The 15,322-nt window shown below is 38.9% G+C and overlaps 1 protein-coding gene across 4 annotated transcripts in view; it reads left to right on the forward strand.

Annotated features, from left to right (window-relative positions):
• The window catches only part of SCML2 (Scm polycomb group protein like 2), a 69,773-nt gene that overhangs the window by 35,894 nt on the left and 18,557 nt on the right, over positions 1-15,322 (forward strand). For all 4 annotated transcript variants that reach the window (XM_048926984.1, XM_048926973.1, XM_048926994.1 and 1 more), the window contains one exon: positions 11,340-11,590. In XM_048926984.1, coding sequence (XP_048782941.1) covers positions 11,340-11,590 — 251 coding nt within the window. The remainder of the gene's footprint in view (positions 1-11,339; positions 11,591-15,322) is intronic.

Genomic DNA, 15,322 nt, shown 5'->3' on the forward strand with positions numbered 1-15,322 from the left:
CATTTGTCAAATTTGCATAGCTAGGTGTAATATTTTTTGCTCTCTGGTTGTTTTTCAGAGTTATTTGATTGCTTTTGAGCCATTAAAGAACTGTAATGATAGTCCTTTATTAAAATGTAAATAGTAGCTTCAAGGAGATTGTAATCACGTCATTTCAATTCAGAAATATGATGAAGTTGTCAGGATTCGTCATTAAGTCATATTAACATTGACTATTTCTGTTAAGGAAGAAAGCATGGCAGATAATATATTGTAGGGATTCACTTGAAATGTTACAGTATCATTCTGGCCCTGACTTTTTTCCTGCTGATTGTTTTAGTGTTTCTGTGTTCAATTTCCACAAAAGAAAGTGAAAATAATTGGCTGAATGTGGCTTAGATTTCAGAATGGATATAATGGAAAGTATTTTTGTTTATTTTATAACTACTTTTTCTTTTTTTTTTTTTTTTTTTTCCTAGGAGGCATGTAAACATGATAGATCACAAAAAGAACTGAAAACAAAACAAATTTTAATTATCAAGCAAAAGCAATATTCTGTAATCTGAGTATGAAGGTGATAAGTTAAGCTTTAAGTTTCATCCATACGTATGACAGCAGCTTCCTGCCATGAGTCTTACATTTTTAATGTCTGAGAGAGAAAGTGCAGTAATGGAGATGATCTGAAAATTAGGGAGCATTTTAATGCAGTTAACTCTCTTAGCCACTTAGGATGCTCTGAGAGAATGTAGGACTTCTGTCATGGGTGGTTTTTAGGAACAGTTTTAACACAGACTTCTTAGGTATGAATTAATTTATTTAAAACTAGATATGTGGTGTATTTAATCTTTTTAGCATTTTATTCTACTAATTTTCATTGGTATAGAAAAATAAGCTTAGGAGCCTAGACACAATTAATAGAAGATAAAATGGGGAAGATAAGTAAGAAGTTGTTCTGGATAACTCTTTGCGACATTCAGTCCATAATCTTGTTGATGTTTCGTCTTTGTCCTTTTCATCACATGTGATGGAGGAGATGTAGCTTGATGTCAATGTATGTGCATAGTGGTATGAAATGTAGTTGTTTAGTGTTTCTACTAGTAGAAGCTGTGCATAGCTAGTATTGTAGTTGGCTATCTAGATCAGTAGTAATTTATCTAATATGTGGTTTGACAGCATTGCTTGATGTCAAGTTGACCTGCTGGCCCAAGGTTAATATTTTAAGGATGCAGCAACTTGTTTTACTCCATGTTTCTTGGTCAGATAAGTGTTTTTACAATGACCTTTTGCACAGGAACATGAGTGTGAACTGTGGCATGATAGTGTCTGCTGGATAAATGTGAAGGATCTCCTGCTCTGGGAGGCTTTTTCAGTGGTGGCTCAAAGCAGATAGTTGAAGAAAAGTTGAAGAAAAGCACAAAAGTAGGAGAGAGGTTTTCAGAAGTGTTCTTAGTATCTGGCAGTCTAGAACTCACTAACACCCGTACCCCAGATAATGCCTTTGTGCTGCGTACCTCTAGGCAGAGTTTGATCATTTTGTTCAGGTGTGTTTTGGAGCCATCTGAACTTCTAGCATCTACTGCATCCTATAGAAGGGAGTTTCCTGCAAGAGGAGATGACCTTTGCCTTGCTGGTAGTCCGGTAGTTTCACTTTTATGTCTTTTAGTTCTTGTACTCAAACAGCTTCTTGTACTTTTAGTTCTTTTACAGGAAAAGTCAGTAAATACTCATTCCCTAACTTCCATATAGCCGTCATATTGTTGTTTTTTTGTTGTTCTTTTTTTCCTGTGTTCCCCCAAACTGTTTCTACTGCAAACTTATAAAATCCTGTTCTGTTTTCTTATACCTTGCTCTAGGATGAATTTAATTCTTCTGGTCACCTTTGTTGTTCTGTACTGTTTCCATTTCAGCTATGCCATTTTGAGCTTCTAGAACCAGAAGTGCACAGGATGTCTAAGACTTAAAGGCACTGTTTCTGTTTTGTTTTCTGTTCCTTTTATGATTATTCATAAAGTTGCATTTGGGATTCTGGAGCGCTACTGAGCAATGAATTAATACTGCCATAGAAATAATTATTTCAATTCCAAGATGTTTCTTTTGTAATGCTTTGTAATGCATTTGCAGAAGCTGAATTATTTTTAATTGCTTGAAACTGAATTTCATCTTTTACTTCCTCACCTGCTGGGCATCAGCTCAGTTTTGCATGATCTTTACTCAAAGAACTATTTTACATTTGTTGCCATTTCATGCTTCTCTCTTGCTGTAGATCATATATGGATAAAATGCACAAGTCCAAGTGGGGATCTCATCAGGATTTCTCTAGAAACCTTTTGACTTTGGATATGTCCTTTTGTTCCTGATCACTGCTTAATATTTTCCTTTAAATTCTTTAGAAAGAGCCATGAGGGCCTTCTCTTCTACCCATTGTTAGTTAAGTTTGTTAGTTAAGAGACTGCGGTGTGAGATCTTGTCAAATGCAAATCCACAGACTGCATCAACTGACTTTCAATCATCTGATTGCCTACTGATTACTTAATAATAATAATATTCTAATGGATTTACAATGATGTGACTTTACAAAAGCTGTGTTCGCTTCTCCTTTAACACATTGTGTTTTTATTTGTGTTCACTACCTCTGTTCCTGTACAGCAGTTTTTAACAACTTGTCCAGTACACACATCAGGAGGATTGGCATCATGTTAGGTACCTTTATGCCTCTGGACCTGAGGCGATTTTGAAGACAAACTTCACAGCACTATCAGTAGGTTGGACATACCACTTTTTATCCTTAAACTTCAATGGGCTGTCTGCCCAGCCAGCTCTGCTCTTTGTTTTGTCTCTGATTCCTGACCTCTGCTACTGATACTTCGTGTCATGAGCTTCTTTGAAATCTTGGTGAAGAAGGGTTCTAGTAAAGGAACTGATGTGAGCTTCCTTGGGGTGAACACAAAAGCAAAAAGAACAGTTGATCTTGTTGCTCTAGTGTTACCTTCTGCATTTTTTCTGAAATTTGATCATCCATGTAACTTCTCCTTTTTATATAATTTGAAAAGACTTGCTAAAAATATCTTTTGCATGTTTTTCTATCTACTGTTTTTCTGGGCCAAGCATGTTATGCTTGTATACTTAACTGCTATAGATTGTTATTTATATTCTACTCAGTTGGATAATAGTGAACTGTTACTATGCCTAAGAAGTAGCTGTTTTTATCTGGTGCCTATGATGGACATAGAAGACAGGTGACTGGAGACTGTCTGAGCAGTTTTGGTTTGCTGTTTCTGTATAAATTCATTTTGCTACGTAGTCATTATATATAAATGCCACTTACTTAGCTAACTTGTCTTCTTATAAGCAAAAACACTTCCATGAAAGAATGAAGAGGAGTATGTGGGCAAAACCATGTGGGAGATAAGCAGGTTCACCTGCGAAGATTGATTTCATTGTAAAGAACTGTGTATTATTTAGATGTGAAATGCATCTGCAGAAAGATCATTTCCCACAGTTTCGTGATCCTCCTCTCTCCTTCCAGTCTTATGAAGTTTGATCTCTGACAGATCGAGATGTTGCAAGGATCTGCTCACTGCATCTTGCAGGAGAGAGTTCAGGTGAACAAGGAAAGATGATGCTGTAATCAGGGAAAAAAAAAAAAACCAAGTTTTTATCCTTGCTCTCTCTGTCTTTCCTCCTCCACACAATGTGCCACCTCATTTCTTTTCCCCGTTTTGTGTTTTTATTGTCAGTGAGAGCAATCTTTTTTCCTTACGCTAATCAGGCTATGATTAATATCTCCTATAGCTGTCTACAGCAATAAGAGAAGGACAGGCCCAAGTGAAGGTAAAGGAATGTCTTGTTTGTCTGCTTAATGATTTCTTGGTTTTTGATTTACTTAAATTTCAGACATGATCTCAATAGTTTGTGCAGATTTTTTCCAAGCTAGCTGCCAGAAATACATCTCTCTGCTGATAATGAAATGATGTCAAGATTACTGTGCTGGATTTTCAGCTGAGTTGTACACAATTGTGCAACATCATTGTAAACTTCAGTACTGCTCTACAAAGAAAGCATTGAAATGACTTTGAAGAGAGCTACAGTAAGGTCTTTGAAAGGACTGCATTGTTTAAAGTAGCAAAAAAAATCAGATAAGCACAATAATCCTTAAGTTTCATTATAGATAGAAACATGCTGAATTTGCACAGTCTCATATTGCTGGAGATTTCATTTTACTCTCAGTGCAGCCGACTTCCTTCTCTGAGCAGGACACAGTAGTTAGGCATACAGTAAGCATATATATGCTGTCTTCAGAACTGTGGATACAGAACTCCTCAGTGCTTCAGGCTAAAATCTGATTTGCCACATTCTCTCGCTTGTTAAGCTTTTTTTTTATTTGGTATTAATGTTTCTTGGCATCATGCAACAGGGCCTGGATGGTGCTGCTACAGGGCAGAAATCACTTACTTAAAAATAAAGGTTTTACCTCTCCCAAAGGTGTGACCTTATTGTAAGACTGGTTTTGTCACCATCTTAACACGCTTATGAGGTAACTGTATTTCTCTTTCAAACTGCAAGTGCTCCAGGCACATATATTTTTTTCCTGTTACATGGAATTTTTTTTTTTTATTTGCTCTTAGAATAGAACAGTTAAGCTGGAAGGAACCTTCAGAGACTACCATGTCCAATTCCTGACCATCTCAGGGCTAACCAGAAGTTAGGGCATGTTACTGAGGTCTTTGTACAAATACCCCATAAACACTGCCAGGCACAGGGCATCAGCTGCCTCTCTAGGAAGCCTCTTCCAGCGTTTAACCACCCTCATGGTAAAGAAAACTTTCCTAATGTCCAGTCCCACCCTTCCATGACAGCTCTGTGCCTTTCTCCTGCTGCTGTCAGTTCCTGGGAGCAGAACCCAGCACCTCCCTCTGCTTCCCTTCATCAGGGCACTGCAGGGAGCACTGAGGTACCTCTCAGCCTTTGATCTCCTTGTGATTAACCTGTGTTGACTATGCCTAATAATAGCTTTTTTCTTTAAATGCCTTTCAGTATCTCCCAGGACAATGTTCTCCATAACTTTTTCAGGTACTGAGGTTAGAATGAGAGGCCTCTAGTTTCCTGAGCTTTTGCTCATGCCTTTTTTGTAGTGGGGATAATTTTGGCTAGCTTCTAGTCAGCAGGAACCTCCTCAGCATCCCACAGCTTTTGGTAAAGTGTTGGAGAGGTCAAGCTATAGTGTCTGCAGAGTCCTTCAGTGCTCTGGGCTGAATCTCAGTAGACTCCATGGACTTAGGAACATAGAGCTGGTAACAGCTGTTCACTTACCATTTTGGTGACCACAGATCGAAAGTCACTGCTCCCCAAGCTGTGGCCCTCAAACACTGTGGACCAGGCACCATAAGATCCGTGATTACTATTAAATACTAAGATTAAAAGAAGTCATTAAATGCCTCTTATCTTTTCCTTATCCTTAGTTATTTATTAGGTGACCTCCTGCTTCAAGTATCAGTCCTGTGTTTTCCTTTTCCTCCTTTTGTTGACATACTTTGAAAGGACTTCTTTGTTGTCAAACACCACCCTGGTTGCAATCAAATCAATGTGGAGCCTTAGCTTTTCTTGTTTTCTCACTGCAGATGTGAGCTGCAGCAAACTCCCCGTGAAGTCAGATGTTGCCTCCAGAGGTTGTATATTTTCTTTCTGCCCAGGTTGCAGGATACCTGTTCATCCAGGCCAGTCTTCCACCCTGCTTACTTGACTTGCGGCACAAATGAAGACCTCACACTGAGAGCTTGTGAACACTAATGGCATCAGTGGTTGGTTGTGTTGTCCAGCTAGTGGATGGGACTGGGTGGATTTTTTCTGAATCTGTGTTAGTATATATCAGTTGAATTATGAATATCAGTGCTCTCATTCAGATCCCGCCCTGAAACATAACAAATCACAGCTTTGCAATAATTGTGCTCTGCATTTGTTTTGCTTCCCCTGAAGCTTATTGCATGTTGTAGTCTCATTTTGGGCCTACTTTGCATCCTGCTGAGGCTATTTGGGGAACAATAAAGACAGAAACTGTACAGAATCAGTAACAGCAAGGTCAAAAATCTGAATGTGAAAGCTTACACTTGACACTTGATGTATAGAGATAGGTTTTGTCAGGCTTAACGTATCAGCGGATCTGAACAGTCTCCAGATAATTCAAATTTGTATTGCTTTGAAAGTTAATCAAGTGTTAACTTGGTCTCTTCCACCTGAGTTTATCAACAAAATAGAGCTCAGGGTTTTTGTTTGTTGTTTATTTTTTTACAAGCCTATTTGTTGTTGCTTTGTTGAATGATGAGACCTAGAAGCTGGCTTTTCATGGTTCTTGCTTTGTGGAGATTAACTGTAGCAATCTTTCTAGGATTCTTTTTTTTTTTCTTTTTTTATTTTCCTGTTTGCCTCATTTCTGCCAGCATCCATGTGAGTTATAAAAAAACGTTTGGTTTTTTTGTTTTTTTTTTTGAAAGTGGTGTATCTTTGTTTGGTGAGCAGTGGGATTTGGTGGAGCTTATTTTGTACTTTCATAGGTATCCACAAAGATCCCAGATTTGTTCCATAGGTGCTGGCCTCAGTAGTTGCTGAAAACGGGGGGACCAGGGCTGTGCCTGAGCATGGAGGTGATGGAGCAAGAGTGCTGAAGTGCTGTTAAGGGAAGTCTGAGGGAAGGAAACACTTTGCCTCAATTCTATCTCATATTGCTTAGTGTCCTCCATCTCACCTTTCAGGACTGCAGAAGGCAAGGACTGCTCACAGAAGATAGCAAAATAACACTTTTTTTTTTTCCTTTTTAAAATATTGGCAGAAATATAAATAATGGATAGAAACAGCATGTATTACAGACACTTTTGTGTGACTCTCTGCTTCTTCAACTGAGATGTGAGCATGTACATTTTAGTAATGCTTAGCAGTAAGCTGTTTTGAAAACCTGCTAATCTTTTCCACCTCCTTTCCCAGTTTGTCAAAACTATCACAATAAATATGTAATGTATTAAAGAATGCTAATTTTATAGTTAAAATTCAGGGCTAGAATTCAAGTAGTGTTTCCATTACTTCTGCTGTGGAATTCTCCCATGGATTTACGGTTAGTTGCTAAATCTCTTTGCCTCAATTTTATTAATCTGCAGATGAGAGTGGGCCAGGCTTTTACATTTTCAGAAGAATGTTCTGCTTCATTCTCAGGGAGGCATGTGAGCTACGCTGCATTACGAACAAAATAACTCCTTTTCTTGAAAGAAATGATGATCTAAACCCTGAATTACTGTTTTTACTGTCCTAATAGGCAGCTTCACCTGAGGTAGGAATGCTGTTTTCACATGTGTGGAAAAATGGATTCCTACCTTCCTTCATGCAATTTTGCTTCAAATTTCTTATATCATTTCTTGTAATTGCTGCTCTGTGACACTAACTGAGCAGTAGATTTGAAATGTTAATATTACAAATTGGAAGATTTTTTTTTTCCCTTGGTGTTAGTTAAAGAGGTAGAATGAAACTGTTGCTGTGGATTATTTGAGGGAATTTTAATAATTAGAATTGCATGAGAGCTGTCATCTGTTCCATCCCTTCTCAAGTGCTGGAGCTGTTCAGTAGCTTTAGATTTCACACTTGTCTTACATATCTGGCTTATTCCAGCAAAAGGACGTGGGGTTAACATTATAGAGTCCAATTTTGCAGTTCTGCATGTGCCTTGTGAGGTTTTTTTTTTACTTCTACAAGCAGGAATTGGCTCTGGTGTAAAATCTAATCTTTCATATCCACTTCATGGAAGTAAACTTGGTTGACTCCAGTGGATCTACTTGTGCAAATTTGCACTGAATGGCGGTAATGCATCTTAAGGTTGTGGGTTTGGAAGTATTTGGGTTTGCATTTCTCTTAAATAGATAGGATACAAAGTTTATAGGTGCCGGATTCTCACAGGAATTGTTTTGGACAATAGGTTGGTAATGTTTTGAAAGAGCAGTTTCTGAAGGTTTGAAAGTTCTTTGCATACTGCATGAATGTAGCTAACTATAGCCTTTGCTAGCTTGACAAAATAACAAGAACTCTTGTGGCCTTTGAAAACTGTGTTTAGTTGTTAACATTACTATGGTAAAGGATGTTTATGATCTCTGGTCTTTGGTTATTGAGGACACCAGAATGGTTTCTGGATATAAATAAGAGACTTGGGAAAGAATGCCATGCAATGCATCAAACTCTGGAAACTTGAGCAGTTGATATTTTTGTAGAAGAGCAGCATGAAACAAATGCTTTATTTTGTTTGTGCAAATGAGAAGACCATTGTGATGCAAAGCAGTATCCTGAAAAGGCAAATCTGCTTTTTTTTCTGTTGTAAATATCCCAGCTAAATAGTGCAGTAATTGCAAGCAGAGCTTGGCACTTTTTCTCTCTATTCTTTTCATTGATATATTTTAACAAGTTCTCATGAGACTATTAAAACATCTTAGTTTTTGGAACATGTGGTCTAGTGGGGATAACTTGGTCTGCAGATGCAGTGAGGTTGGCAACTAGCTTTTACATGTCTTTTCATTTCCCTCTAGATCCTCTGACCCAGCATAACCTTTGGTCTCCCTCTGAAGGCTGGGGTGAAGGAAGCATGAGCAGGTGACTGATGATCACTGTCAATACAGCCTGCAGACAATATGTGAATTACTTTAGCAGTCTCCCACTGCCCCCCTCCTCTCTTAAATCAACAAATGCAAATAGCTGCCTCCTCATTTGCTGCTATCTCAGGGAGGCTGCCCAGGCAGCATGGGCTTTGTTGTAGTCCTGCGTGCTGAAAAAAGCAGCTTCAGCTTTAGTTAGAAGAAAAAATATCAAATGGGACCTGACCCCCCCCCCAGTGGTTAATGCTGCTAATATTTGGTCCTTTGGCGTGTGCAGGTAGGAAGATGCTGTGCTAAGAATACTTGCTATGTGTATTTCAGGAGGGCGGCCTGAAGTGGTTAAACTGTTTGCATTGTTACTCTTTGTGTGTAAATATCCTTCAGGAGGGGAGTAGGGATTACTCAGGATATCAAAACTCATACCTGTTGACATTGTAATTCGTTCTGTATTTAATGTATGCTGTATTTACTATGAGGGAATAGAAACACACTTGCTAGATTTCAGCAGAGGCACAAAGAATTTGTGAACCAACAATTACAAGTTCACAATGGTTTAACACCTAGTTGGGTAGCATGAATAAATAAAAACAGCTGTATTTTGCATTCCTGTAAACATAACACATGTAATATGTAGCACTGTGTGGTACAGCATGTAGTCGATACTGCTCTGCTCTTCCAGAAGTACTGGTTAATGCAAGTTGTCACTCAGCAATTCAGAGACATGAGAGTAGTGCTTTGCCAGCAGTTGAATAAAATTCTCTTCAGCTTTCAACTATCACTGCCTATGAAAATAAGTTTTGGTATAGGAAAGGGATTACATTCCACGTTGAGAAGGTGGTTCTTCTCAGGTACTTAGGGATGTAATGTCTGTATTTAATGTATTGAGATTGCAACCAATCATAGCGAAAAAAATTCTTCTGAACTGCCATTTAGGAATATTGGATTAGTAATCGAATCAGACAAATCACAATGTTTGTGAACAGTCCTACAGCTTTAAAAATGGATGTCAGTAGAGCTTGTGTTTCGTAAGAGTCTGCTTGTAGTATGTAATTCATTCTTAATGTTATATTTGCTACTGCAAATACTTCGTAACAGTTAACTTGAATGAAAATTCAGAGCCAAAATAACAGTTGCAAAGCTACGTAGTGAAATGTTCAGGTGACTGTCACTCAAATAGCTACATGTTAAAACTGTTGCTAAATTGCTAAGTATATTCTCCAGATCTCATTTCAGATGTATCTTTGATTATATTTGCTTACCAGAAAGTATCAATTACACTAATATTGTAAAGGAAGAATTACTATAAATTCATGAAAACCCGAGAAATCAACTTTTAGAACCCCCATGTGTTCCAATTTTGGACTGCAGTAGTCCTTTGGATTTGGCACTGGTTACTCACATGAAGCCCTCTTGAACCCTAACTTGTAGTACTTCTGCATCATGTCACATTAAGCTCATGGTATTTTATAGTTAGTGTGGATCATGGAGTTTATCCTGTATCAGCAGGCTGCAAAAAGCAAGTGTTAAAGACAGTATGATTCTGGAAAACTAACTAAGTTTAATGCCAAGACTTCAAATGATTTCATAGATGCTGTATTTTCTCTTCTTCCTTTCCCATGCTTCTCATGACGAGGGTGGTTTATCATCACAAAAATTCCCATTTTCATCCTCTTCTTCCCTCTCCTTTAGCTGCTTCTGCATCTGCCTGTCCATCATCACTCAGTCCAAGAAACAGAACGTAGTTCTTTGTGGACTTGGTCATTGCTTTGTGTTGGCCACAAGGAGTGTGGTGTGGGATGTCTTCTCATTGAGGATATCTTCCATTTGACATCCTCCTCTTGTTTTAATCAGTCTGTTGCTAGGGAATCATTACAGTAAAATCATCATTAGTGCTTTAGAGAAGGGAGATGGGTGGAAATGATAGCAGACTAAGAAGTTTTGTTCAATGAAATCTGATTACAATTTGCAGCTTCTCATCAGATTATAATGCAGACGCATCTTGTATGTAGTGGATCCGATTTCTATTGGGATGGAAGAATCAACAGAGAATGTTAAGATGAAATAAAAATGACATTTTATTTTGGCTTCCAAAACTAAAACGTAATAATAAAAAAAAAAAATTAAATCTGTTCCAAGTATAAAAATCTGAGCAGTTATGTGAACTTTCTAAACTGACGTCTCAGACAAATACTGATGAACGATACTTTGCCTGTCATCAATTTCTTTTCTTAATTGGATGACTTCTTCACTGCTCAGAATTGGTTTGTAGCTTGCTAGAAGTAGTTGGCATATCTTGTAATTGTGAGAACTGCTCTGAGAGGAGAGTGGAAGTATTATGGGCTGTATACCTTGTGAAGTATTATGAAGGCCTTCTTGATGAATGGTACTTTATCTTGTGATGATGAAAATCATGGGAAGCACTTATAAGGTGAGTGAATTAATTCTTTTTTATTTTTATTTGAATGGTTTCTTTTCTTCTTCTTCTTTTTTTTTTTTTTTTTTTCTCCTTAGGAAGGTCCCTTTAAAATAATGGGTATAAAGAAGTCTCTCTTTGGCTTTAATGAAATTACGTAGTTTCATGCCAACCACTGGGGTTCAAAATATCCAAGTATATTTATTTTACAATGTAAATTGTGCACTACACTTTTTTTTTTTTTAAAGCCTTTATTAGAAAAGTTGCTTTCCATCGTTCATTTTGAGGTTTTCCCCCCCTTCCCTTTTGTTTTTGTTTTTCCTCAGTTTCCATTACAAAGAGCAGTGCAAAAATCCAATCTTCCCCTTCCAAAGTGACCCGGCGTTCAATGCAGTCTCCACAGAAATCTGCTCCAGTACCAGCGCAGCGGGGCAGGAAACCAGGTCGGGGCAAACCCCCTGGACAGTCTACAGTTCCCAAGAAGGGCAGGTCTCCTAAAAATATTCCCCTGACCAAAAGCACCTCTCATACTGAGAATCTTAAAACAAGGAAAAAAAGTTTAAAACCTGGAAAAAAGGTTAGTCCTTATCTACTACTTTACTTTATATTGCAAAATTTTGTAGTGAGATTATTTTTTTTTTCATTAATTTTCTGGCTTCTCTTCAGCCTTCAGGGCTTTACTGTGTTCGGAAGTTGATTACGACAAAACGTCTAGAATAGCTATTCTAGAATATCTCAGGATAAACTTCTGGGATTTTCTTATTCCAGTATGGGAGTACTGATTTAGATTAATTCATGGATGTGTTGTTGGTATTGAAAAATACTATTCTGGAATAGCCATTTCCAGTAACATCCCAAGAACCACGGGGAAGTCTTGAGGCTTTTTAGTCTGAGTTATTTTACTACTGTAGCATACGCATGTTTTTCATTTTTTTTCTCTCATGTTGAACAAGAAAAAAAGATTAGGAACAGTGAGGATTTTGGTGAAAAGTTTAGGCATTTTAAGCATGCAGCGGGATTTGCCAAGTTAATCTCTTGAACATCCCATCATCCTGGAGATCCTGCATGAACCAGGACACTTCCCTTCAGGCAGTGCATCAATGCATTTCCTCAGGTGTGAGCCTGAAAGGTATGATGCCTTGCTCCCTTCAGAGCTGAGTCCAAGACATGGGCAGTGGTCAGCCACCCACACATACTCTCATTTCCAAAAGTTGAAGTTTTGCTTTTTCCTTTCCTCCAGCCTGGGTTACTGTGGGCTAGTAAGAAATTGCTGGTGGTGCATGGGAAGGGATGAAGTAATGGCATGAGTATGACTTTGCCCTTCAGTGTGAAGCACTAGTGAAGTGTGGTATTAGAGCGCACCTAAAAGGCTTTAGGATAAAACTGGAGGTGATTACTTTGGTTGCAACATTGGCTGCAGGGTAAGGAACGGTTCTGCAGATTGAAAGTAGAAACCCTGCTGTCTTCTGCCACCTGTCCCTCCCATTTAGGCATGCAGACCAGTAGGCTGCTGGGGCACCTGGGCTCCAGCTTTATCTCCTTGTTTCCACACAGAGGTGCAGGTTACAGAGGAGAAAGCTGCTCCCACACAGACTGAGCTAGTGGGTTGGCTGTTTTCCATAAGCCTAAAGGGCTTTAAAGGAGATAACTGAACATGTTATCTTATATTTAGGAGATACTTGGGTATGGCAGGATGTGCACTTTGTGCAAGGCTTTTGTGCTCCTCTGTCTCTTGTAAAAAAAAAAAAAAAAAAAAAAGTTGGAAGATAGTTGCAGGCATCTCACCTTTAAAGAGGCTTCTGAGCTTCAAATGCTGGGTAACGGGAAGTGTCTTCTTGGAGCCCTGCACTTGGCACCTGGTCTGTGTGAAGTATAGGGCTTTGCTTGGGATTGGGAGTTACTTTGGGCATTTCTTGCGATCAGGAAGGGATCTGAGAAAACTTCACGTGCATCTGATTTCCTCTGTGGGACCAGTCAACTAAGCATTAGACTTTGTAGTATCTTGAATTTGAGGCACCTATCTAACATGGCACGTTACTATTGTAACTTTTGCACTGAGAACTTAACAACTGGGTTCCTTTAGAGAAGCCATGGAAAGTTTTTATTGCTACGGTATGTGGTAAGTATGTGGTAAGGTTGCCAAGACTTTACACATATTTGCACTCTTCTTTGCAGTGTTTTACTTAATACTGTAAGGGTGGAGAGAGGAGAGATTACTAAATGGGAGTTCTGTATGTACGGGGTATATGTGATATAGAGTGACACACAGCTCAGGTACTTCCCAGTATGCACACAAATATAATATTAGTGATATGTGCTTAGATATTTGAATGCAGTTGTTTATTTGTTTGTTTGTTTTAAGACAAATCCAAAATAACCCTCCACCTTTTCAGCCTGTGCAGTTGTTCTCCAGATGTGAACTGACTTTGTGCTAATTCAAAACCTGTGTATTTCGGGAGATCAGTCTGGTGCTTGATGAAGTAGAGATTTGTTTGACTTGTTAAATCTCACAGTGAAGAGGCAGGCTGGGACTCCTTGCCTTTTTAAGCTTGTTATTCTGCAATGTTTATCATTGTGCATGTATTAATTTTTATTGTACAGCTAGGAATGTTAAGCTGTTGTCATTTTCTCGCCTAAATGTTTCTTAAGCTTCTCCATGAGGATAAAAAGCATGTCAAGTCTTATTCCCCATTCCTACCCCCCAGTGTGCGCTGCTTTTTTTTTCTTTTTACTGTCATATTGAAAAAAATCTCTTTACATTTCTCCCATCACCTTTGAAAGTGCACTTTGCAGAGCAATGCAAAGAATTCCTTCCAGACCAACTGGTTTATATGCATCTCTTGAGAAAGGGCCTTGGTCTGACTGTGGTTTGCAGCCTTAGATGTGACCCCACGAAAGCAGCATCAGTGAAGGGTGGTGAGGTGCCAGCCTGTGTGCTGAGCTCTGTGCAGACACTCGGTGCTGGTGTGCCCTCCCAGCTGGCAGGGCCAGCTGGTAAAGGTGGGTAGGGGCAAATGTGGTGAGCCCAGCTGGAAGCACGGCCTGCTTCCTGACACAGCCTGGCTGTCGGACTGCGGTGTGCTGCTCATCATTTTGGGATTACAAATTACTCAGCTGAGCAAGCGTAACAGGCTGTATTCCCAAAATATGCTCTTTCCTCATTCTGGAGATGGTAAGAAATGGCTGGCTAGCCTCACCACACTTAAGCATTCGTGTGGAGGGTAGACAATTCTTCTGGCTTACATCTTAGTGTTTACATTTTGTTTTCATGCTACATTTCTCCTGTTCCCTCCTTTTTCCTCTCAACTCCACCGCTGGCATTTTGCAGCATGACAACAGACAACTGGTCCCCTGGGGAGTCCCTTCTGCATAGAGGCTTCAGGAATGCCAGGCTTCAGATCAAAAGCTCTAACTTCCTAACTGCATTGTTGTTCTCTGTGTTAAGGATGGAAACCTTTCTGTTTCCCAGTGTTAAGATGCATAGTCAGTCTCTGACAAGTAATACATCACTGCTTCAGTGTTTGACCCTTTCCACCTCGTCTCATTCACAGCAGTGCCAAACCTTGGCTGTCTCTCTCACGTCTGTAGTGATTCCATCCTGTACCGTGTTGTCAAATAATTTCTCTTTCCAAATCTATTTTCTCAGATCTGTAAAGAGCACAGAAATTTTCTCTACCATGCCATAGACTTTAGAAGAAAAGAACTACAATTCTTAGTAGGTGTTGTGGAGAAGTTAGGCACTACTGTTCTTTGGAAGGTGATTTGCTTGCTATGTGATTTGTTAATGTACTATTTAGTAAATATCCTCCTTATCCATCCATTACACTTTTATTACATTGCACTTCTAAACTGAAGCTTTCCTTGACAGTTTGGCAGATTTTTATCTTTGCTGCAGATCAGTGTTAGATATAAACTCTTTCCACATGAGTATCTGGGTCTCTGCCACCTTGACCACCTTGGCTAATCTCTTATATTCCTAATTTTTTTTAATTCAGGGTAGAAAATGAGCATGTAATATGTTCTTGTGCAAGAATAAATGGCGAAGGAAGAGGTGAAGAATTTTTTGCCAATTAATTGCTTCTTTTATTTCCATGTATTTTTATAACACATCAGAAGTGCCTTTCTAGCATACGCCTCTTTTCTAAGCCCCAGCCCAAACTAAATTGCAACATTATCTTTTTTCTCAGCTGGGAGACACTGACTGATTTCTACATCCTTGTGCTACAAAATCTGTCTGTCTGGTATATAATAGGCTACAAATAAGGTTGGTTTGGGAAAGAAGAAAGTTTTGCAAACTCAAGTGACTGAA

Source organism: Lagopus muta, chromosome 1 (assembly GCF_023343835.1).
Source record: "Lagopus muta isolate bLagMut1 chromosome 1, bLagMut1 primary, whole genome shotgun sequence".
In the NCBI taxonomy this organism is placed as follows: domain Eukaryota; kingdom Metazoa; phylum Chordata; class Aves; order Galliformes; family Phasianidae; genus Lagopus; species Lagopus muta.